This window comes from Telmatherina bonti (assembly GCF_933228915.1).
Source record: "Telmatherina bonti genome assembly, chromosome: 2".
In the NCBI taxonomy this organism is placed as follows: Eukaryota; Metazoa; Chordata; class Actinopteri; order Atheriniformes; family Telmatherinidae; genus Telmatherina; species Telmatherina bonti.
In genome coordinates, this window is record NC_136620.1 from 37,826,633 (window position 1) to 37,850,209 (window position 23,577).

General features: G+C 39.8%; 2 protein-coding genes across 3 annotated transcripts; both read right to left on the reverse strand.

The window, feature by feature from the left end:
• Window positions 1-2,430: 2,430 nt before the first annotated feature.
• On the reverse strand, window positions 2,431-7,228 carry LOC306769548 (dihydrofolate reductase; the record flags this gene model as incomplete). Its single annotated transcript, XM_079258206.1, has 6 exons — window positions 2,431-2,521; window positions 2,974-3,089; window positions 4,147-4,273; window positions 4,346-4,451; window positions 4,606-4,655; window positions 7,119-7,228. The coding sequence occupies 6 exons, from the start codon at window positions 7,226-7,228 to the stop codon at window positions 2,431-2,433; spliced, it is 600 nt and encodes a 199-aa protein (XP_079114332.1).
• Window positions 7,229-8,087: 859 nt separating this feature from the next.
• Window positions 8,088-23,322, reverse strand: cry1b (cryptochrome circadian regulator 1b). Of its 2 annotated transcripts, none has more exons than XM_079249761.1 (11): window positions 22,310-23,322; window positions 17,180-17,288; window positions 16,617-16,759; window positions 16,340-16,524; window positions 16,175-16,263; window positions 13,651-13,791; window positions 13,217-13,528; window positions 12,956-13,107; window positions 12,412-12,614; window positions 10,937-11,053; window positions 8,088-8,938 (listed from the first exon to the last, which is right to left on the reverse strand). In XM_079249761.1, the coding sequence occupies exons 1-11, from the start codon at window positions 22,465-22,467 to the stop codon at window positions 8,856-8,858; spliced, it is 1,692 nt and encodes a 563-aa protein (XP_079105887.1). In that variant the 5' UTR covers window positions 22,468-23,322; the 3' UTR covers window positions 8,088-8,855. The 2 variants fall into 2 exon arrangements, with proteins under 2 accessions (XP_079105887.1, XP_079105886.1); XM_079249760.1 differs by having other exon boundaries at window positions 8,088-8,941.
• Between the last annotated feature and the right edge of the window lie 255 nt (window positions 23,323-23,577).

The window sequence follows — 23,577 nt, forward strand, 5'->3', positions numbered from 1 at the left end:
CCCAGCAGACCAGCAACCGTGCACGTTGAAAAGCACTTAAATCTGCTTTTCTTCCTCATTCCTTTAGAGCCACAGAGAGGCTCTTGCTGAAAACCTTTTCTTGCACAAGTACTTTGGCAGTGATGTGATGAAGATGATGATATATTTACCCATTCTATCATGTACACCTCATAGTCTTTTTTTTTTTTTTTTTTATCTTTCAACTTGTTCTGTTTCTATTTAAGTTTGTTTGTATATTTTATTCTTTTGCATTTTACTGTTATTTCCTATGAAAAGCAGTTTGAGTTGTGTTGTGTCTGCTTTTCCTCTCCATCAGCAAGTCATCATACAGGCCTCATGCATCCAGTGTTCTGCTCTTTAGCAATATAATAAAATGACCAGTGAGTATATGTACGACATATTTATATACGTTTCAACATTTCATGTGCAGGTTGAGTTTAGATTACTTATAAATCCTTGTATTTAATTTCTTTGCTGTTTACATTTTATAAGATTTTTGTGTTTTAGCAAGTCCTAAAGTCCTTCTAAGATTAAGTGGCTGGAAGTTAAGTTCTTATAAAACTAGAAACCAACATCCTTATAAGAATAAATCTAATAAATGCATGACATACAGGAACCTGAGGGAAGAAATGACTATATCCAAGCCACGGGCTTCACAATATCAAATAAAGAACTATTTATAGGTTATATAAAGCTCACAGTGTGCATAAAAAAAGGCTTTTGATTGGTGACATAATGCTCATATAAGTGATAATTAGAGGGAGCCCACACATCAAGCTTTGAGATAAGGTCGACTTATCTCAGCTTTACCGGCTTTGTATCATCAGAAAATGGGAATTTTAAAAAGTGACTAACAGATGGAGCAACACGGCTTCAGCCCAACACAAATCCACCTTAATTATGCAAATGAAACCTGATTCGGTGAAGTCTTGTTAGAGTATCAGCAGCACAGTAAATCCTCATTGATTGTAGAGGGAGATATTGGTTTTATCCCTCTGTGTAATAAAACCGGCACATTAAGAATTGTTTTAACATTAACCTGCACTGAATGCACAGCAGTTTGATGAGAAAAGTCCATGTAGTCTAACTCTAACGGAGCGACTCCACCCAACAGACACATGCAGAAAGGTTGTTCTGAGTTTCTGACTGGATGTGATGTGAGATGCAACTGGTTTCCACTCCGGGTCCTGGACCTGTGGATGCTGCTTCACATGAACGCAGCGACAGAACCGAACACAACAAAGTCCAATCAAAAGACAGAAACATGTTTAGACAGCATGTCTCTTTATGGAAATGTTGGAGTTTTCATACAAAGCTCTCAAGTGGAAATCCACGTTTGAGTCATTAGGAATCCCCACTTTTTACAGATTCATCGTTTTATTGAACATTTGGAATTTAGACACTTTCATATTGAAAAAAACATTATTTTTCTCACACTGCATGCCTGTTGATTGCCCCTTTCTTCTCAACTGGCTCCTGAAAGGTCCAGCTTGCTCTTAGTTTCCTGCTTTTCAAGCTAAAACTGAAGCAGACTTTATGGAATGTGACTAACAGTGATGCCATTAAGTAAAGGAATACATTTCATGCAGTTCAGGCAAATAAAGACCAAAAACAACACAACGAAGGAAAGGAAACAACAAGCTACATAAGCAAAAGAAGTTGGAATTTACTCATTTTATGGTCTCTTTTTTTAAAATTAATATTATTTGGTTCAAAACTTGTAATAAAATATGACAATATTCAGGTACAAGAAAGATAAAGACTCTCTGATGCCGCCATCTAGTGGCTAAATGCACCAAGTACAAGATAAATAAAGATCATTCTTATTCAAGCTTATTAAATATTAACATTAATTAAAAATTCAACATTTCTTTATTTTTCTGGAATAAAAATCAATAAGAGGCACAAAAAGAATAAAACATTAAACACATTAAAAATCATTATTTCAATATGTTCCAAGACCATTACTGGTGAGCAACTGGAAACCAGTGGGATAATTATACAGTAAAGTGGCTGAGAAAGGAGCAGATCTGCTTTGTGACGTAAGACGCCGTCTGACTCACTGACAACATGTTTTCTGTGCAGCTGGAATGAAGAATGGGAGGATTCCCAACAGACCAGACGACAGCTGAAGGATTTTTCTTCATACCAGTTCTCATCATCACGTCTCAGCAAAGATTAAAAATGTGGGAAAATACTAATAAATGCACAAACACCATTAGGTAAACAAACTCCACTGTGTCTCATCTTAAAGTGCTTTAAATCGTGTTGCGTGTTTACAGACTGGAAAGTCTTCATAAGACTTTCCTTAAACTTACAAAAACACTCACACGCGTGTATTTTTGAGTCTTTACCGTCTAGTGATTGTTAGAAGAGGAGCTTTTTAAGGAAAATGGAAGACCACAGCGTTTCCTGACTTCTTTCTCTTCTCTACTCGGTGTCAGGTGTCTCTCTCTTGAACACTTGGCATTTGAATTTAATGCCGTTCTCCTCTTGAACGCCACTTGGTACATCTGGAAATCTATATTTTGGGAAAGAAAAGAAGATTTTGTGAATTTTTTCGGCCAGAAACAGACGAGTATTGTCTTGAAATAAAACTCAAGCATCTTCAAGATCATGCAGTCAAACAGGAAAAATTGCTGTTTTGTTCAGGGAAACTGATAAAATATAAAAGATATCAACATTTAATAGCTACAGTTCCTTCTAACAAACAGTTTCTACTTTCACTCAACACAGTCGACTCATTTACAATTCAGATCCTTTGTAATTAAAGCAACAAAGCTCCTCAAAGCTTTGGCAAACTCAGCAAATCCCTTTGAGCCGAACTGACGACTCACTGTGCTGATGCTGCAACAAGAAGCAAAAATAAGGTTTTCACAACACTTCAAATACCAGAAAGTTTCATTCCAGAGGTTCTGCCTGAGCCTCGGGAGACGTCCCTCCTAACAGTGTGGGAAAGAGAAGAAAACTTACCTTTCCTGAACCTTAAAAAGCTCTCTGTCAAACTCAGGGAAGAAGACGTCGCAGTCGAAGTCGGCCATGACGTCCGTCAGGTAGAGCAGGTCACACCACGGATGCTTTAATGCATGCTAGTGAGGAAAAAGTGGGTTAGTTAGTATTAACGCCTTATTATTTTAACTTTAAGGACACAAAGCGATATTTGGCCTTTCTGGAGGCTTTTAGGTCTGAAGCTGATTTTAAAACTCCAATTTCTGCCTGACTTTTAATAACTGATCTCCTGCAGGGCTGCAGCTTGTTCCAAGGTTCATGTGCAGCTTGGCACTATATCACCACCATCACATGTCTAATATCCACTGTAAAAACATATTTACCAACCCTGTTTTTGGGTTTAATTAGCACTTAGCAACAAACCAGAGCCGCTGCTGTGTTTTCAGCTGGTCTGCAGTTTATAGCAGTAAACTGCTTTTCTACTGTTTACTTCTGAAGTTTTACCACCTCAGGTCCCATAAAGGCTCTGCTTTAGAAAAATTAATGAATTAATTAATCTGCCAGATCAGATTTAGGATTTTTTAGTGAAGCTGGGAAGCCGATAAGTTGTGCTCCTGCTGTGAAAGGTGAAAGTCCAGCTTCATCAGGCACAAAACTGCACAAACGAGAAGAGAACATTCCTGAAACTAATCAGGCGTAGAGTATTAAACCTCAGCTGTTTTTACAAAACAGACAGAAACACCAGAAGTGTAAATCAAGTATCTTTTAACAACTAATCTCTCATTTGGTTTCTTTAAATTCCTGCAAACAGCAAATTAGAACAGTTATAGAAAATGCAAATAGCTGGTCAACACATAAGTTCATGAAGTTAGATGATAAACAAATATCTTAAGAAATTAAGAAAAAAACTAACTGCTAAACATAAACAAGCAGAAAAATTAAATACTAGTCATTTCACGGATCAGCCACTAGAGGGTGCTGATTCTGTTCCTGGTCCAACCACTGGTCCAAGCTGTGCTGTAGACTGGAGAGCTGCTGGTATTCAGGCCTTTTCCCACAGCTCAACTGGTATTATTAAAATATTATTAATGTTCCAGAAAGTTGATCCTGCTCATGTCAACATTTCCTCACTTAATTTACAAGTTAAAGCACCAGAAAACCAAACAGGTTAGTGGACTTCTGGCCAGGTTGCTGTACCTCATAGACACGTGTCCCACCCAGAATCCAGATGGTCTCTATTATATCAGCGAGGGGGGGCTCTGCTGCCAGCCGTACGGCACTCTCAAAGTCCTGACACAAGAAGTGGGCGTGATCTGGGACTGTGCTGAAAGGAAGGACACGTCTGGATAAGGTGATGCCTTCGTTCATGCAGCTGTTTGCCAGTTAAAGTTCTCACCTCAGTGTTTTGCTCAGCACCACATGCAAAGCGTTGGGCAGTGGGAACATACTTTCTGGATGGGAGTTCCAGCACAACCTTCCCCATATCATCAAATTCATATTTCCTACAACAGACAGAATAAAATGTTCTGAGGTTAAATACATCCTAAATAACTGTCATAAGAAGCCAGATATGATGGAACTAGTTACAGGTTTAACCACCTAAACCTAATATCAGGTTGACTCAGGATTTCTCATGTGAGGGAAGGTGACAGATACCTGGCCTTGATACTCGTGTGATGGTGTTCAGAAAGTACTGGAATTCAGACCTGTGAAAGTCACATTTCTTATGTTAGAAAACAGACAGCGGAGCATGGATTCATGTGCAGCAACAGAAAATCTTTTCTTTTTATTGCTGTTATAAAACAGCGTACACAACGTTCTGGCGCCGTTAGCACAGTTGCAAACAACGATTACTTTTTATAGCTCAGATCTCAGCTGGAACACACAACCTAATGATCTTTACAAAGACTCCAGTTCTGAAAATACCACCTCAGATGAGCAACAACTCAAGAGATTATTTAACAAAAACTAAGTCAAAAAACAGAAATTGTAACTAAGTGCACGCCATGATCCAGGACCAACTTTATTAAGTAATGAAGTAATCATTTACTGCATGATGTTATCAGGAAATTTGGCCCATATTTCTTTGCAACATGCTAGCCCTCACTGAGTTTTGCAGGGATTCATTTTGCACAGCTTTCTGAAGGTTTGAGGTCTGGACTTGGACACACCCACTCCAGCAGCTTGATTCTTTTCATTTTCAGGCATTCTGTATGAGATTTTCTCCTGTTCGCAGGAGGATTTTACTTTTTCATGATGAGTTCAGCCAAGTTTTAGCTGTTGCAATACCAGCTTAGCCCTGGAACATTTTATTTCTAGAGAGGAGTTCAAGTTCGACTCCATGACAGCAAGATGTCCATGTTGAGCAGCTGCAGAACTGAACCCAAATGATCTCCCTTCCACCTCTGAGCAGGATAGCTGGTATGAGCCATTGTGCTGACATGCTGTGTTTGGTTTCTACAAAATGCGGGGCAGTGCATTGTGACAAAACATCCCACTTGGACTTTATCTGCCTTAAGGACTTTCTTTCAGCACAATGTAGTGTGTGCTCCAAACAAGTCATGCTTGTTCAGTCTTTTCCTGATTTTACTGTCATGAACTTTAACGTGCTTTACTGAGTCCTGGGAAGTAGTGTTTGGATTCTCTGCTGTTTCTCTGAGCTTTAAAAAGTCCGACCTTGGGGTGAACTTTCTTTTATGTCCACTTTTTGGGAAGTAATGACATGTTATGTGCAGAAAATGCAGCTCTGAAAGCCGATGCATTGTAGTGAATCAGAAGAACCGGCTTCCAGAACTTTGACCAGATTCTTCCACGTCTGACTGTGAGCTATTTCTCCCCTCCAGGATCACCCATCGCCCCACGTGCATGAATGTTTTGCTTGTGTTTATCCATGATGCTGTGCACTGAACTCACAACGCACTTTGTTTTATAATCGGCTTCTTGTATTTGTTCTGCTTGAAATGTGCAGAGACCTACGTTTGTAGGTAGACCGAATCCGCTTCTTTGATCCAAATGTATTTGCGCATTCACATTACCCCCAAACGAGGTAAACGTTTTTGAGCAAACAGACCAGGATTTGAATAAAAAAGGCTGATGTGAATGCGCCCTTAAAAGACCTCTGTGTACCTGCTTTTTGACCAAGTACACAGAGAGAAAACCAGGTTTAGATTACAAGTGTGAAATAAATGTGAGAAATGAGCAAATTTAAAGTGACCTAATGTTCAGACTTTGGGTTTTATTTACTTGATTTAATTAGTGTGGTTTAGTGTCCAGTTGTTCATTTAAAGGTTTGACTAAAATAATAACCGTAACTTTATTTTCCAATTTAAAAATGCATAAAAGTCAATAAATAAATACAGCAAGATAAACATAATTGCTCAGTAAGAGACTAAGAGAAGCTCTGAGTGATAATAAATGAAGAGCCATTTGGGAACTGAAAGAGCTGACTCTTGCAACTGAACTGAGTCAAAAGAGCCGACTCTTTAAAATGAGCTGAACTTCCCACCACCGCTGGGAAGATTGGCAACCAAATTGATTATTTTTCACGTGAATAATCTTTCTCTTTGCCATTATGGCTCATTAATGCATGCAGAAACGTCCCCGAGCAGCAAACAAAGAAAACTTTGCTTTATGGAGCAGCTCGTCTTCATGATAACCAGTGAATTAATAAAGTTTAATCAGCAGCAACTGGCTGCTACTTCCCCTCTGAGGTATTACAGAAAGAATAAAAGTGCGCCAGTTTTTGTTTTTTTTTTCCACACATTGCTTCTACTTTTTGACTTAGTCTGAGAGGGACTAAAACTTCACAGGATGCACTTTCTTTTCACATCATTTTAACCTTAAATGAAAAAAAAAAAAAAAATCCTTAATGAATTATTAGAAATAAGTTATGGTATTAAGACACATTAGTTAATTATGAGCAACACTTTATTACTAAGTATCACTAAAGTCTAATTAGCTTTTTTCTTCTTTTTTTTTAAAATCTAGAAATAAGTAGAAATTAGATTAAAATAGTTAAGAAATTACTGAGGTATTAAGTGAAGGTTATTGCATTAACAAGCCAATGAGCTGCACACATATAGATTCTCTGATGACATTTATGAAGGTTGTTGCCTACAAAGAGAAAGTAAGTTTCCAAAAGTGTTCATGGCAGAGACTTTGTGTCTTACGGTAAGCTCCAGGGCAGGGTTCCGTCCTTTCCCATGCCCATGTTGCTGCAGATCGCTGCAATGGGGCGGACGGGTTTCTTCTGCAGGTTTCTGTCTCGGTTCTTCTCCATCTCCAGCAACAGGCAGTCAGAACAGGCAGTCAGGAAGCTGTGCAGGTTTCGGATCAGGAACAGGAGCTGCGCATGTCTCTGCCAACTGTATTTATTGGGTTTTCAGCCGCTTATCCCCGCCCACCGTCCGCCAGCTGCTATTGGACACGGAGTGCTACTCCGCATTTCTCTCTTTTTTTTTTTTTTTTTGAGCTTATTTCGCAGCAATGTGACCAGATGACAACGTGACTCACTCGCAAGGGGGCGTCCTCTCTAATTACACAACCGATGATAAAATATCTACTTCATTCACAATTTCTTAATTTAAAAGAATCGCAAGGTGGAAGAATATCAGTGGAGCCAAGAGGCGCAGTGGAAAGTAAACCTCAAACACATAAATGCATTTTAAATGTAGTTTTCGGATGTTAATTTGCATATAGAAGCTTCATATAGTTAAAATAATTATTAATAAAACATATTTTAAAAGTTTCTTACAGATTTGTTTTTAAGGTAAAACACAGCCTATCTTAACAGATGGACAAATTCTGCCTGGGATTATTAGACTCTGGAAATGCGTGTCATTTTTCTTATGCAATGGTTTGTGTCATAACTGTAGTGGTTAAAACATGCAGCTTCGCACCCAGCCAGCATGTCCTCATGTTCCTGAAGGAACAGTTTTACTGCCTGAAACTTGGCTGTTTTGTGCAGTAAAAGGTAAAAACCAACAAAGACTGGACAGTAAATACTTGATTCTTCTTGTGAAAATAAAGGTGAGCATCAATGTTATGAAACAAAAACAATAGACCTGATAACTTTATGTATTTTATTATCATTTGCAATACATTTATAATTAGATTCTTTATACAAAAATAATAGGATTTTACTATCACAGGGGAGACAAAAGAACAAACGGGGTTGTTAGAACTTTAATTTGGGTAACATTATTTACAAAAAAGGATCCGACCAAATATACAAAAACTGGAAATGAAAAAACAAATATTAACAAAATGTTTGATGGTCTGCTTTATCATCGGACTTCCACGTTTCTTTTGTACATCCGACTTGTTTTTACACTTTGAAAAAGGAAAATAAACTGACATTATGTACACAAAAGATGTAATATCGGTAGGAAACGGGGGCTCCAGGCGAGTTTACCTTCTGTCTGGGTTTTCAACGGCGCCTGATGATGTCAGCTGTTCGCATTACAGCTGGGACGGAAATATTTCTACATCAGAAACTCCGATCAGTTATTAAACAGAAACTTTGATCAGCTGACTTCAGCGTTTAAATCCTGATTAAATCCTCGTGTCAACACTAAATGAGTGTTTAGTGGTTTCACAACTTGTACAGTTACACACTGTAGTGGAAGACAACAGGCCGCTTCACGTCACACTAACGTGAAGACTTCATGTTTCAGATCATGTGTGCTGTGCTGCATCCCAAGCCGTGTTACAGCTGATTACCCAGACGAAATCCTGACATCTAAACTGACAAGCGTGTGTGTGTGTGTGTGTGTACTGAATTTGCAAAAGGGTCTTTAGACAAAAAGCCAGAAATAAGGAAGTAAGCAACACACTCCTGTCTCCACTGTGCTTGTTTTGGAACAGGCTGATGGATGTTAGCTGAGGAAATCTTGCTTCTCTTCATCTTATTTGCTCGGCTTCCAGGATTTCGAGTTGTTTTCAGATGGAGTGTCCTCATGACGGCGCTTCTGTGTGGACTGTCCCCTTTCTGCTTTAAAACGGATCACAGAAGGTAAAGGATTATTCAGACGTGTAAAAATTTATGTAAGTGCATAAAGTTTAGCGGACATGAACATCACTAGCATGTTTGCAGTACAGCGGCGGCTTTGTGTAAAAAAGCAAAATATTCATCTTTCAGTCGTCAACAGCTCCGAGCAACACCGCAGGACACACAATTCAGATATTATAAATCAACCAGTTCACTGCCTGAATCTCACGGGGAGTAATTTTAGCTTTGAATGTGATGATTGTTATGTAAACAACATGCTGGTACTGCATAACAACAGTAAATATAACTGAGTTGGTCCATACAGGTATGAAGCATCAGCTTGTTTACGGGTATGAAGCATAAGCTTGTTTACGGGTATGAAGCATCAGCTTGTTTACGGGTATGAAGCATCAGCTTGTTTACAGGTATGAAGCATCAGCTTGTTTACAGGTATGAAGCATCAGCTTGTTTACAGGTATGAAGCATAAGCTTGTTTACAGGTATGAAGCATAAGCTTGTTTACAGGTATGAAGCATAAGCTTGTTTACAGGTATGAAGCATAAGCTTGTTTACAGGTATGAAGCATAAGCTTGTTTACAGGTATGAAGCATAAGCTTGTTTACAGGTATGAAGCATAAGCTTGTTTACAGGTATGAAGCATAAGCTTGTTTACGGGTATGAAGCATAAGCTTGTTTACGGGTATGAAGCATAAGCTTGTTTACAGGTATGAAACATAAGCTTGTTTACGGGTATGAAGCATCAGCTTGTTTACGGGTATGAAGCATCAGCTTGTTTACAGGTATTAAGCATCAGCTTGTTTACAGGTATGAAGCATAAGCTTGTTTACGGGTATGAAGCATAAGCTTGTTTACGGGTATGAAGCATAAGTTTGTTTACAGGTATGAAGCATAAGCTTGTTTACAGGTATGAAGCATAAGCTTGTTTACGGGTATGAAGCATAAGCTTGTTTACGGGTATGAAGCATCAGCTTGTTTACAGGTATTAAGCATCAGCTTGTTTACAGGTATGAAGCATCAGCTTGTTTACGGGTATGAAGCATCAGCTTGTTTACAGGTATTAAGCATCAGCTTGTTTACAGGTATGAAGCATCAGCTTGTTTACGGGTATGAAGCATAAGCTTGTTTACGGGTATGAAGCATAAGCTTGTTTACAGGTATGAAGCATAAGCTTGTTTACGGGTATGAAGCATAAGTTTGTTTACGGGTATGAAGCATAAGCTTGTTTACGGGTATGAAGCATAAGCTTGTTTACGGGTATGAAGCATAAGCTTGTTTACGGGTATGAAGCATAAGCTTGTTTACAGGTATGAAGCATCAGCTTGTTTACAGGTATGAAGCATAAGTTTGTTTACGGGTATGAAGCATAAGCTTGTTTACAGGTATGAAGCATAAGCTTGTTTACAGGTATGAAGCATAAGCTTGTTTACAGGTATGAAGCATAAGCTTGTTTACAGGTATGAAGCATCAGCTTGTTTACAGGTATGAAGCATAAGCTTGTTTACGGGTATGAAGCATAAGCTTGTTTACAGGTATGAAGCATCAGCTTGTTTACAGGTATGAAGCATAAGTTTGTTTACGGGTATGAAGCATAAGCTTGTTTACGGGTATGAAGCATAAGCTTGTTTACAGGTATGAAGCATAAGCTTGTTTACGGGTATGAAGCATAAGCTTGTTTACAGGTATGAAGCATAAGCTTGTTTACAGGTATGAAGCATAAGCTTGTTTACAGGTATGAAGCATAAGCTTGTTTACAGGTATGAAGCATAAGCTTGTTTACGGGTATGAAGCATAAGCTTGTTTACAGGTATGAAGCATAAGCTTGTTTACGGGTATGAAGCATAAGTTTGTTTACGGGTATGAAGCATAAGCTTGTTTACAGGTATGAAGCATAAGCTTGTTTACAGGTATGAAGCATAAGCTTGTTTACAGGTATGAAGCATAAGCTTGTTTACAGGTATGAAGCATAAGTTTGTTTACCTGCTCGAGATGTTCCATCTGGTGCCGACAGGTCTTCAGAGGTCCCTCCTGGACCCTGACTGGTCCCTGTGCCGTTGGTACCATTGCTGGGATTGACTGGTACTGTTGCTAACAGGCCTGCAAGGTAAATGCAACATTTTAAAAAACAACCAGACTTCTTTCACATTATGGTGTGTCATCGTAAAATCCCCGCTATAGAGGCGGCCTGAATGTGAGCTGTGTGCAGCAGCTCCATTTCCTCTTCATACGGATGCATGGACTGCCTAACATGAAGGCTGCATCATTAGCCTTTCTTTGTGTGTTTTCCATGATGAGGATGTGTACAAAGTGACTCGTTAGCCAGTAAAAATCCACACATCGTTGTTAAAGCTGCAGGATTCAAACTGGGAGATAAAGCCTGGAAATAACAGTATGTCATGATGCATGTGTGAATTTGGCTTTGTATGCATGACTGGACAGAACATGTGCTGATGCCATAGCAACAGCCCGACCTGCCAGGTGCACAGTGGTCGTGTTGAACAGCAATACTGTATCACAAATATTCCAGGTGACCCAAAGGTCAGTAATATAGTGGAGAAGATTTAACTGCAACACTGTACCGTGATGCTTCCGTCTGTCCGAAGAGAAGCCAAAACACCAAACTCTGGAAATCCTGACGGTTAGTGTTCTCATTACACGCTGCTTTAGCATGTTTGTTTAGTGTGCTGGCTCGTGTGAAAGTAGTGACAATGCTGTCGTTCATAACCTGACTCTACGCAGATTTAGATCCCTGCCGTGTGACTGTCCATGAACATGGCTGCTACGGCTCAGACCTCGGCTGTGCTGAAACTGAAACGTTCATGTTCCCGGGTCCTTCCCAGACGGCTGTTGCTCAATATTACACAGAAGCATCAGGTCCTCCTGATGACGCAGATACATTCAGCTGCTATCCAGTAAATGGAAAGCACTGGAAAGGGGTTTAAATCATGATGCATGTTCAGCCTGGAAGCAGTATGAAGCTCTGCATGTCAGATGGTTATCGTTACCATTTGCTGCCTTGCTGTCAAAGAATTAGCATTAATAATTCTTTCTACATTAATTATGTACCGGAGCCATAAAACCCCACAGCACAAAAAGTTACAACATAATCAGGTAAAATTCAGACCAAGTTGATGTGAAAGTATCTCAAACATATATTTGTATTTATGAGCTCAAATTCACTCCAGCAACTCCATCATGGCTCTTTATGGATCATCTAAGTTCTTCGTCATCTGCAGTTCATGTAATCTAATGAACCGTGGAGTTGCACTTCTTGTCAGCATGTCTTGTGTTTTTGCTACTGTTGTATTTTAGAGTAATATCAGATGGTGTCATATCTTAGTCCAAGCAGGTGCTTTTATGTAAATAACTAAACAGAACAGATTTAAGCAGCTAATCAGGTAACAGCACAAATCTAAGTAAATAAAGAGTTTATTGACAGCTGCTTAGGTCCATACCCAGTCCTCGGTAGCAGGACAGTTGTTGGTAGATTTGCTTCATCCTCTCTATGTTGATGCGGCTGGCCTCAGCGTGGTTCACCATGGGTTTGGGGTAGTGGACTCCGATGATACACTTGGCTGCCTTCTGCACTTCCTCTGGGGCGTTCCAAGGATCATAGATGTACTTGGCTGGAAAACCTCTTAATATGGGCAAATAACGTCTGGGAACAAAGAAGGAGAAGAACATTAACATGTGTGGAAGGTAGAAAACAGGAACAATAACGCACCAACACTTCTCATCATGACTGCATAATTCTCATAAACAGCCCAAAAAAATGACATAAAAGACCAAAACAACTGGATGTTTTCATAATTCAGATGCAACCATGACGAATTATTTCTCCCCATGTGAGGCTACAAAGAAGCACAAGCCAACCATGAGATCCTACTTTCCCATTTTAATCTGAGTGACTGTGCGCAGCACAAAGACTCAAAGTACTCCCACATTACGAAAGAGCTGGGTTTTTATGTTCATGTGATGCACATGGAAGCACCGACTGACCGGATGTAGTCGCCGTTGGGATCGGTGCGTCGTCCAAATCCCACGGGGCAGTAGCAGTGGAAAAACTGCTGGAAAAATGAACTGCAGGAAAGCCACATCCAGCTGCCAGCGTTTACGCTCCAGTCTGCATCCAGTAACAACTCCTCAAAGACCTGCAACCCCGAAAGCAAAGCGGACACTTGAGACAATCCATGATGGAAGGCTGGAAACAGCAAGGTTATGTGATGATGATGATTACACCGCATGCATGAGCTGCCTGACCTTCATGCCCTCCTCCCAGCTGATCCACAGGTCTCCCCTCGTGACAAAGCAGGCCACAGCGTGCCTCGCCAAGTGATGTATCCACCCCTCCTGCCTCAGCTGGGTCATGATGGCGTCGATCCACGGGAAGCCCGTTCGTCCCTCTGCCCACTTGGCCAGCGCCTCCGGGTTCCGGTCCCACGGGATCTGGACACACACAGGGTTTCCCTCCATCTTGTCAAAGCAGGGGTTGTTGGTGGCCGTTGTGTAAAAGAACTCCCTCCACAACAGCTGGCCGTACAGGGACAGCGGCGGAGTGCTGTTCTTCTTCACCTTATGGAAACATTGAGACAAAACAGTGACGCCAAGTTGATCTTTTCAGCCCATTTGGTTCTGGTAAAACAAAGCAAACGCCGTCCTAAAAGACTGGGAAAGAACCAGTTGGTTATTTGTACCTTTCTGTACAGATCGGTAAGTTTGAAGTAGAAGAGGCGACAGGAGAGGCATCCGAAGCGCAGGTAGGGGCTCAGGCCTGTGGGACTGGCCAGCAGCGAGTTGGCATTCATACGTGGACGCTCAAAGTTTGCCACCCAGGCCTGTTAGAGAGGATAAAAATGATTTGTCAGAAGACGAAGCTTTAAAAAGGTGAAAACAGGAAAGTCTCAGATGAAGGCAACACAGCACGACGTGACGGATCGTCGCCAGAAATAAACAAGTTCAGAGGAAACTGTGTTCATCTCAAGGAACTTTACAGACTAAACCAAGTCTGGTAAACTCACTGTGATCCAAAACAAAACTAATTTACATGAGTCAGATGTACGAAGGTGTAGCAGTGTAGTAAAAACTGCAACCGACTGAATCAGCTGCATTAAAAACTCCTAACAGGAAGGAAAAACCTCCAGCAGGGGGGGGGGGGGGGGGGGGGGGGGGTTGCGCGCAACGTGTGGTCAAAACACTGAAGCCTGAAGGTTACATTTCCTCTACAACAGCTTTACTCTGGCCTTGTAGTAAAAACTAAAACAGTCTGATGTTTGTCTCACTTCCACCCCACCATGACTCCGTCTGCATGCCTTCTGCAGCCATGTTGTGGCTACAGTGTTGCACACAGCAGCGTTCCACATGCACGTGCACATGCACTCCACCAAATCACAGAACGTATGATGGACAACATGCAGCTTCAGGCACATGAAATGACATAAAACCAGAGAACTTTGTGTCCGTCTCAGAGATGCAGCTGAATTATTTCTTTTTTCTGTAGGTTTTATTTTTGTCAACATGTCATCTGAGATCTCAGCTTCAAGATCGTTTAGAGCGACTCGGCTCAGTAAAACTTTCATCAGGACAGTTCAGACGTTTATCTTTCATCTGTCTTTGGTGATTTTTGTCTCAGTTTCAGGCATGTATGGAAAATTAGTCCATGATGAGGTTTGAAAATGTGACTTTACCGCTGAGTGATGGCGTCACATGATGCTGACACAACTTTTAGGCTGGCATGAAACACGACTGAAGGAGTAGATTTGTGAAAACATGCAGGTTTGGAACTGGGATCAGGTGCTGCCTAACATGAAAATAATCACGCTCCTGTAAGATTTGCAGAGTTTTAAATTGCAACTTTGAATAAAAAGTTATTAATGATGCAACCCGATCCCGATTTATTCTGAATTTGTGCCAGAAACGACAAAACGACCTCACTTTCACAGAGAATCCATCATTAAAACGTTGGCGGCGTCCAGCACCACCTGCAGTGCAGCATCGTCTTCCCTAAATTTCTGTCGACATGTTTGTTCAACACGTTTCTTGTGTAAATATCAGCAAATTGTTAATAATTCTGGAGTTAAGGCTGAGATTTTCCAGGACTTGTCGAATCAATATGTGTCGTTTATGAATCATTTTCACCAGAACTGGCTTCAGTTGTCAGCATGCACGTGTTCAGAGTTGATCTGTGGTGTTTCAGTCCGGAGCTTAACCGGAGATGCTCTGAAACCGGCTACCTGGGAGGCGTGCGTTGTTCCAAGCTGCTGCAGCTGGAACCTGGTAAAGACGTGACCTGCTCTCCGGCGCTTGGAATTACGAGCCAACTGGAACGCATCACTAGTTCTGATGCGGGAAGTTGAACTGAGTCATAGTTCTGAAGGGGAGGGGTCAGCGCATCCAGTGTGAAAGCAGCTTCAGGCGTCTGCTTAACATACAGTCATCATTCATCTAACAGCTGGAAGAAAACCTGCCGAGGTCTGTGGAGAAATTATTATCCTCTGCTGCCTCAGGAATAGAAACTTCCTAAACAGCATCCATCCTTTGATAAACCAATAAACTAGATAGACTTTGATGCAGATCTCAGACGTGTGACCACTAGGGCTGTGACGATATGCTGTTGTATGATTAGATTCCAATTTGATTTAAAATGCGATTCTCACAATTCTCCGATATTGCTGATTTTTGTAGATTAAAAACAAAAAGAATAAGGAAAAATAATCAGCAAAATAAAAGTTTTATTAAATTTTTTTGTTTGTTTTTAATTTACAAAAATCAGCAATATCGAAGAATTGTGAGAATCGCAATTAAAACGAATCGCCACCGAAAAACATTGGAATCAAACTGGGACAAAAGCGTATCGTCACAGCCCTAGTGACTACATGTGTCAGTAAAACGCACATGAACAGGAAGAAGAAATGAAAGTTCACACGAGAATAAGTCGTGTACTGAAGGGTCAGATGGGACCCCACATCGTCTTAGAAGACATCATCAAAGCACAAAACAAAAGAAATGAATAAATAAAATCATGCATGAGAAAATAAGATGCAATCTGGGGAATTGGATTACCTGCATGCATGTCATCTCTTTAAGAGCAACATGTAAACGTCAGTCGTGATGATGCATCACATTTCAAAGTGAGAAACCACACATGCAGTTTGCCGTCAGGCTGCAGCAGTGAGGCGAAGCTCGAGTGATGTAGTAACACACCGAGAGGTTAAAGGTTACCTTTCTCTCCAGATGCCGCTCGAGCCTCATGAGGGCTTCCGTTTCTCCGCCTGGCCATACTGCCGTGGTCAGGCCCTCCGTCTCAAAACCTGCCAGTCAGACATGATGGTTAGGCTGCACCACATACACACACCTACACTGTTGTGTTAGTAAATGCACATTTACCAAGTTCTTCCAGGGAGGGCACCCCAAACTTGTCATCGTGGTCATCGCTGATGGGCGTGCCGCAGTTTTTAATGACTTCAGATGAGATGGTCTCTGCAGGCAGATCCACAGCATCCATTCGGTTGATTAAAGCCTGGAAGCGCTTGTACGTCAGAGGAGGCTGCCCGCCATTATGCTCGATTATCCTTTAGGGGAGAAAAATGAACATTAAAGTCGGTCACACACAGAATCTGAAGCAACTGTGTCAAAGGTTTATTCCATCTCATCCCGTCCTCACCTGTCCAGATCGTAGAGTGTGTGTGAAATCCTCACGATGACCTCTACGCCAGCCTCACTGGCGAGCTTCTGGATGGCCGCATCGCGTTCCTTACCAAACGGCTCAGAGTCGTATTCGTAGGATAAACGGCTAATCTTCCACTCCTGAGTGACACACACACACACACACACACACAATAAGATTGATATTCATCAGTAGGTAATTGAGGTGATTATTAGATCAACCAGCTTTTGGATGACTACCATCATGAGAGATATTCCAGAAAGATTTGCTGAGTGCTTTTCTAGTAACTACACATCATTTCAGAGTGATTAGCCTGAATAAGGTGTGTGTGTTCAGAGGAGCATCAAACTTCAGGTTATTAAATACGTCTTTTTAAACGTCTTACATTGTTTCCCTGATGCTCATTTTACCACAGTGTCTTATGGTTTTACATAAATGTATCTTATCTGAATGTTGGATTATGTCGTTTTTCCTTTTGCAAACAAAAAGTAGAGAAATAATTTTCTATTTTCTTCTGTTGTAAAAAGTTTCTTCTGGGTTCTCCTCAGCTGCATGTTTACCTTAAAAAGACGAGGGAAGACATCTGTTGGCTGCCCTCTGATAACAAACAAACGGGAGTTGAGTTTGCGCAGGCTGGCATCCAAGTCCTCTAAACAATGCAGCAAAAACCTGGAAAGACAGACGGATTGTTTCATTTCCTCTTCATGTGACATGTATACACCAGACATGCACTAAATGCAATCATAAGACCACTAAACGGAGCCACAGTTGATCTGATGACCCCCCAGCCGGGGTTTTAAACCATAACTTTAGCACAAATTATGGGTTTGTGTGTTAAATGAGTAACATTTCAATTGGAAACAGCTCTGATCGAAGCTTCAAGCTGGTTGGAAATGTGGTCCTTGCCCCAGCAGATGATACGCAAAAGAATCAGGAAAAAAACTAATCAAAAAGGCAAATTTTCCAACTTTTATGAAGAAATAATCAGATATTTAACTAAAGAATATTATTTAAATCACATTTTCAACAAAAGATTATATAAGAAAAACAAAAAGTTAGTGAAAAAAAAGTGTGATTTTTTTGTTTGGCTTCATTTAAAAACAACTAATTATTCAATTATTTAAAATAGAAAAAATAAATAAATGGTTGAAAGTATTTTTTAATTTAAAAAAACAGCCAACAGCAGCACTATTATGTAAAAAAAATGATAGAATTAAAAAAATAAAAGTGTTATATAAGTTAGTCAACATGTGGTACATGGTATGAACTAATGAAGAGGTGGCCCTCTTCTGGTGAAATCTTGACTTTTTTCCTCATATCTATCTATTTTTATATATATATATATATATATATATATATATATATATATATATATATATATATATATATTAATTTATTGGAGAAATAGGAAAAAAAGATCTTTAGAGGAAAAAAGTCAAGAAGAAATTATGCGTCTGCAAACATGAAGCTTTTCTCTGTGATTCAACCAGCACATGGACACAAACCTCAGCTTGTTGAAACTAATGAACAAACCACATCATACAAGCGACTCATGCCATTTATGTGCAGACATGTTCTTTTCTTCCATTTCATCCCACAGATGCGACATGCATTCATTAAGCTACACAGCCAACAAACAAATTCCTGAACATTTTGTTCACGTGTTACCTCCTCTGCCTCGGGTAGAAGAGACGTATAGAGACACATGACTTGGAAATACTGCTCAGAAATTCTAGACAAGCTTAGATGTGTTCATTTTGTATTTCATTTCTTCTTAAAGTATCTCCATAAAACCAGAAAATATTCATTCAGACTGACGTTCATCATTTCAGCTTTAGGATGTAAATACATTCACTTTTAATTAAAAAAGTTATGTATATTTATCTATTCTCAAGTGAATGTAAACTTTGTTTGGTTTGTTGCATTAAACGATCTTGGCTCTGACGCACATTTTAGTTTTACTTTTTGCTTTTTTCTTCATATACCACAATATTTACATAAACCTATAGATATTCTACAGAAATGTTATCTAGTTTTACTCTCAAGCTGCAATCTAATAGCATTAAATTACATGTAAGATTCTGCTACAGCGACTAACGGCATCAGTCTCAAACAGCTGAAGTCGGAGTTTTTACTTACAGAACAAGAAAGCAGAAATATGGTGGCATAAACGGTAGCAGTGCAGCTTGTGTGTGCTTAAAGCGAGCAGGTATAATGGCAGCCCCAAACCTTAAAAAGCAGCCTGAGAATGCACTGTGTGGTTAGGAAACATTAAAGAGGCGGAATAAAAGAAAGAAATTGTGTTTATGCTGAAAAAGAGATGATAGAATGAAGAAAATGTAAGACTTAAATGTAGGTCAAAGCTGTGCGTGGGCATGATGTAACACAATGACCCATTTTCTCAGCTCTTTACTGAACAGCGGGAAAGATAACTTGTACCATCACGGTGGTCGAGCAGGGGGCTTTGTGCGTGGAGCTTTTATCAGGACGTAAATGGATCAAGTTGTTCCTCTTCACAAAAACCATCAAACATTGAGAGCTGTGCATTGGAACATGTGGCTCCAGCCGTCATGTGCTTTATGGACCTGCGTCTGTTCAGAGGAAACTGCACAATCTGCAGTCTGTACATGAATTCAACATCAAATTGATTTGTATTACATACATATATGCAACCAAAGTAAAATCAATCAGCTGATAAGCTGAGTGATTGTGAGTTATCAAGATGAAGACACAAAGGAACAAATCCATGTCTGAATCTGTGAAGTTAGCGGTAATATGCAGGGCGCATTAAACAAGGCCTGATGCTGAAGGTCAAAGGTCATTATTCTAGTCCGAATTAACATTTCATTTTAAGATAAATATACATGAATTCCTAATAACCCAACATACTGACATATTCAGAGACTGTGAGGAACTCAGTTGGAACAAGTCCTTTGAGGAAGGTGGAGAATGCCGTCCAACATGCTGCTAGAATTTTCCAGAAAGGTTCAGGTTCAGTGAAGGTATATTCAATTCAATTAAACTTTATTTGTACAGCGCCACTTCACAACAACGTTGTCACAGGGCACTTTACATACACCATACACATCATTTTAAGCCAACATATGATGCATGAATATGAATGTTGGATCCATCATCCTGGAACAAACCAGGACGATTCACTGGGAGCTTAATGGTTTATAGAAAGTAATGATATATATTAGGGGTGGGAAAAATCGAATGAAAAATCTTGATTTTTTTTGTTTCACAATTTTAAAATAGATTTTTTTTCTTAAAAAAAAAAAATATTTTTGTCAAATTTTGATCTTTTTACTTGTCTTCTTGGGCATTATAGCAGCAAAATGATGATCTGGCAACTAGGTTGTTTTTTCCTCATTGAAATCAAGAAAAATGATAGGTATAAAAAAAAAAAGTTTTATATATTATTTTTGTTTTCAATCTACAACAATTAGCAACATGAAAGAAGTATTAGAATCGCAATTTAAATCAAATCGGCACCCAAAAAAATCGGAATTGAATCGGAAGAAAAGGATATCGTCACAGCCCTAATAGATACAGTAATTCAGTTTTTTTTTTTTAAAGCAGTAATAAGAGTATATTCCAGCCTCCACATCATAGACTGTATGTAAAAAAAATGGGCGGAGCCTCCTTGACATGATCCGTAAGTTTCTAAAGAGCTGAATTGAAGCTCATTGGGCGGTTCCTACCATCGCCATCTTGGCAGCATCATACGTGTCGTCTCTTCCGGAAAATACAAATATGGACAAAGAGGTGTAGCTGAGAGGGGGGCTGTGATGATGGACATCTAGCGATCTCAGACCTGCACGTTTTTTGTGCTTCTGCCATCTTTACAACCTCATGACGATTACTGGTCCTCTTCTGGAATCCCCTCTCTTGGCTACTGGTCTTCACTTTCCTCCATCTATTCACAAGGTGGAACTTGATGCATTTTCACACACTGATGCGCAGAAAGCTACCACAGTGTGTTGTTCATGTGAACATACAAATTCGCCCTGACCTTCGGTGAAGGTCAGCTGGTCTGGACGTCTTTTATCCATGAAGGGTGGTTTCAGATAAAGCTGAAAGTGAACGTTACTGCGAGTGATAGATGAGCTACGTAATGTGAAACATCCCCCCCCCCCCCCCCCACACACACACACACTTACACCCATGTAAAAGCAAGCATTTGAGGTATCACCTCAACACAGTCTGCATAACACAAAAGATTAAATTACACTTAAAGAATTTAAAGAGCATGTTTCTTAGATCGAAAAGTCCTCAAAATAACATGGCTGCCTTTAAGCTGCATGGCCACGTAGCTGCTATCAGCTGTTTGTAGGAGGGATAACACATCCTCAATCCATCCTATTTCATCTGCACCTTCACTTCACACTGCTTATTTCTAATCCTGCTGGATCCGTGTTAGCAGCAGGTCTGAACAGCCTCCAATGGACTAACCGTACATGTGTCCAGCTCACACTAACAGCCTTGCTCTTTAAAATGCAGAAATTCCTCCAGATTTCACAAAATATTGATATTCTCAACTGAAAAGGAGGAAAAATAGACATTTTTTTTCTTTGAGGAATAGTTTTTAAACATTTAAACTATTAACTCCAGTATTTGCCGATAAAATGGAGATGTTCTGCCCATCTCAACCTCAGTGACACGTTCTTCAGTGGATAATCACTGATCACATAATCAGAGGACACTGCGTCTTCATTAAATGAACACTGTTGTCGAATACTTTCATTTCCAGAATCTACTTCAGATAAGTAATTGTCATTGGAATATCTCTTAATAAATCATAGCCATTAATACATAAATGATTAAATAAATAAATATATATATATATATTTAGGATTTTTAAACAGCTAAAGATTATTTTATTCATACGGTAGTGATTATTTTTGCACTGTTTTAATTTCCTTTTAGTGTTTTGTCTTGAGCTTTTTAAATTATTTGAGGACCTTTTGATGCATTTTTCCTGTTTATTTTTTATTTTAGAGGTTTTAGTGGTTTTATTTCACCAGTGTTTTCTCATTTATAATTCATGTGGTTAGTCACAGCTGATGTGTGTGATTGGATTTTACTGTGTGATGTTTGGAGGACATATCTGTACACCATGTTCTCCATTAGGGACGAGAAAATTACTGGACTTGAAAAACAAGTGGCCCCTTAAAAGTTTGCAGAAATTCTTAATTTTTTCAAAAAAAACCTTCTGATAGAGATGTCCAGAAGATTTATAATTGCATTTAAGGAAATCTCTGTGAACTGCTACTCTTCATTATAGCTAACTTTGGATAAAACAGGGAAAAAATGGACAACTGATCTGCAACTTAAACACTGGCATTATCATAACAACATATAAACACATAATCAGTGTCTCACACGTGTTTTCCACTGGACTTTTAAAAATCTCTACAAAGTTGCATCTCTTTAATCACCATTCAGTGCTTACTGAGCAGGTGCAACCAGCATTACAGATGATCTAATGTGCAGAACAACCGTGGCACGTGGACCTACAAACAGGTAAAGTCAACAGGCCTGGAGAACAACAGGATCCATCAGCCTTAAACCCACTATGACGCATTATATAATAAACTACGGCCCATTTTATCACTTCCTATCGTTTCTGCTTCTTCTTTTTCTATTTTAAAATAAAGGTTTTGGTGTGCTGTGCAAAGTCTTACCTCCATCTGTTGATGCCCACGTTGGAGGACCCTGCAAACCAGGGGTCCAGGATGTAGATGCAGCGGAGGGTGTCTGCTCTCCGGATAGAGTCCCTCAGAGACGGGTTGTCGTGCAGCCGCAGTCCCTTTCTGAACCAGTGAATGGTGTTGACCACCATGTCGTCTGGATTTTTTTTTTTTTTTTTTTTTTTAATCAATCACTTGTGGGGTCAAAGGGGGAAAGAAAAAAAAAAGGAAGGGACGGAAATTCCCAATAACAACAACAAAGCGCTCTCTTGCGTTGTTTTGAAGGAGAAAAAAATGTTCCCAACTTGTTTAATGGTGATTTTAAAATCCGTTTAAGAGTTTGGTGATGTGACGTTAAAGGTTTATCAGACCTTAACCTTGCTCCATGAGTTTATCCACAGAGTTGAGTCTGCTGACCAGCAGTGGCTGCATGTGTATGCAGCAGATAAAAACCGCAGATGTGGACAAAAAAAAAAAAAACAACAAAGACACGAATCTTTTCACGACTACTAGCGACGGTGAAACCAAAGCATCTAAAAAAAATGAATCCAAGGATAAATAAGACTGATTTCAGCTAATGGTAATGTATGGAGTATTTCTATTTTCGTACGCCGAAACACGAGGCACGCACGAAGCCTATTTGACGCACACCAACCGCAAGCAAAAAGTTTTTAAAGAAAACCAAAGATTTACGAATTATCTCTGTCGTAGACTAACAACAAATACGGTTGGCAATTTTTTTTTGCTTATTTAACAGGTAAAACGATGAGTACAAACCTGAACGGCTGGCTATTTCGGCCACGCAAGATGTCCTTTCTGTATCAACATCTCCACCCATAGGAATACGAGGGCAGGAATGGAGGGCTCTGATTGGTCAGAATCAGCTGTTATGCAACTTTTCCGCCGTCACGTTTCAATAATGTGCTCTTTTTACATCTACTTACATGGCGTTTGCAAGTATCTTTCCACCTCCCAAATGTTAAATCTTGTTTGTATTCTCTTTAAAGCTTTTATATAAATTCGTCAATGGAGCGAAAACCCAATATTAACATCTGAAAAATCCATTTAAATGCAGCTAATCGGAAGCCAAGTACAGAGTTATGTGGTAAGGCCAGAAGTACCCGGATGGTCACATGCTACACGGCGAGGTTTTTCTCCATCTAGTGTGTTCGATTTTATGTACGGGGCACACCGATCCAGTACTAATAGCGCGTTTGTAAGGTTATAATCCACCCCGCCCACCCAAGGGAGCCCTAATCTGT

What these genes read in the sequence shown, in the direction of transcription:
- cry1b (XM_079249760.1), bottom strand. Translation starts at nt 22,467, where the DNA reads ATGGTGGTCAACACCATTCACTGGTTCAGAAAGGGACTGCGGCTGCAC. An exon ending in GTGGGCATCAACAGATGGAG is followed by an intron (nt 17,289 to 22,309) that starts GTAAGACTTTGC and finishes CTGTCTTTCCAG; the next exon opens with GTTTTTGCTGCATTGTTTAG. An exon ending in TCTTCCCTCGTCTTTTTAAG is followed by an intron (nt 16,760 to 17,179) that starts GTAAACATGCAG and finishes TGTGTCACTCAG; the next exon opens with GAGTGGAAGATTAGCCGTTT.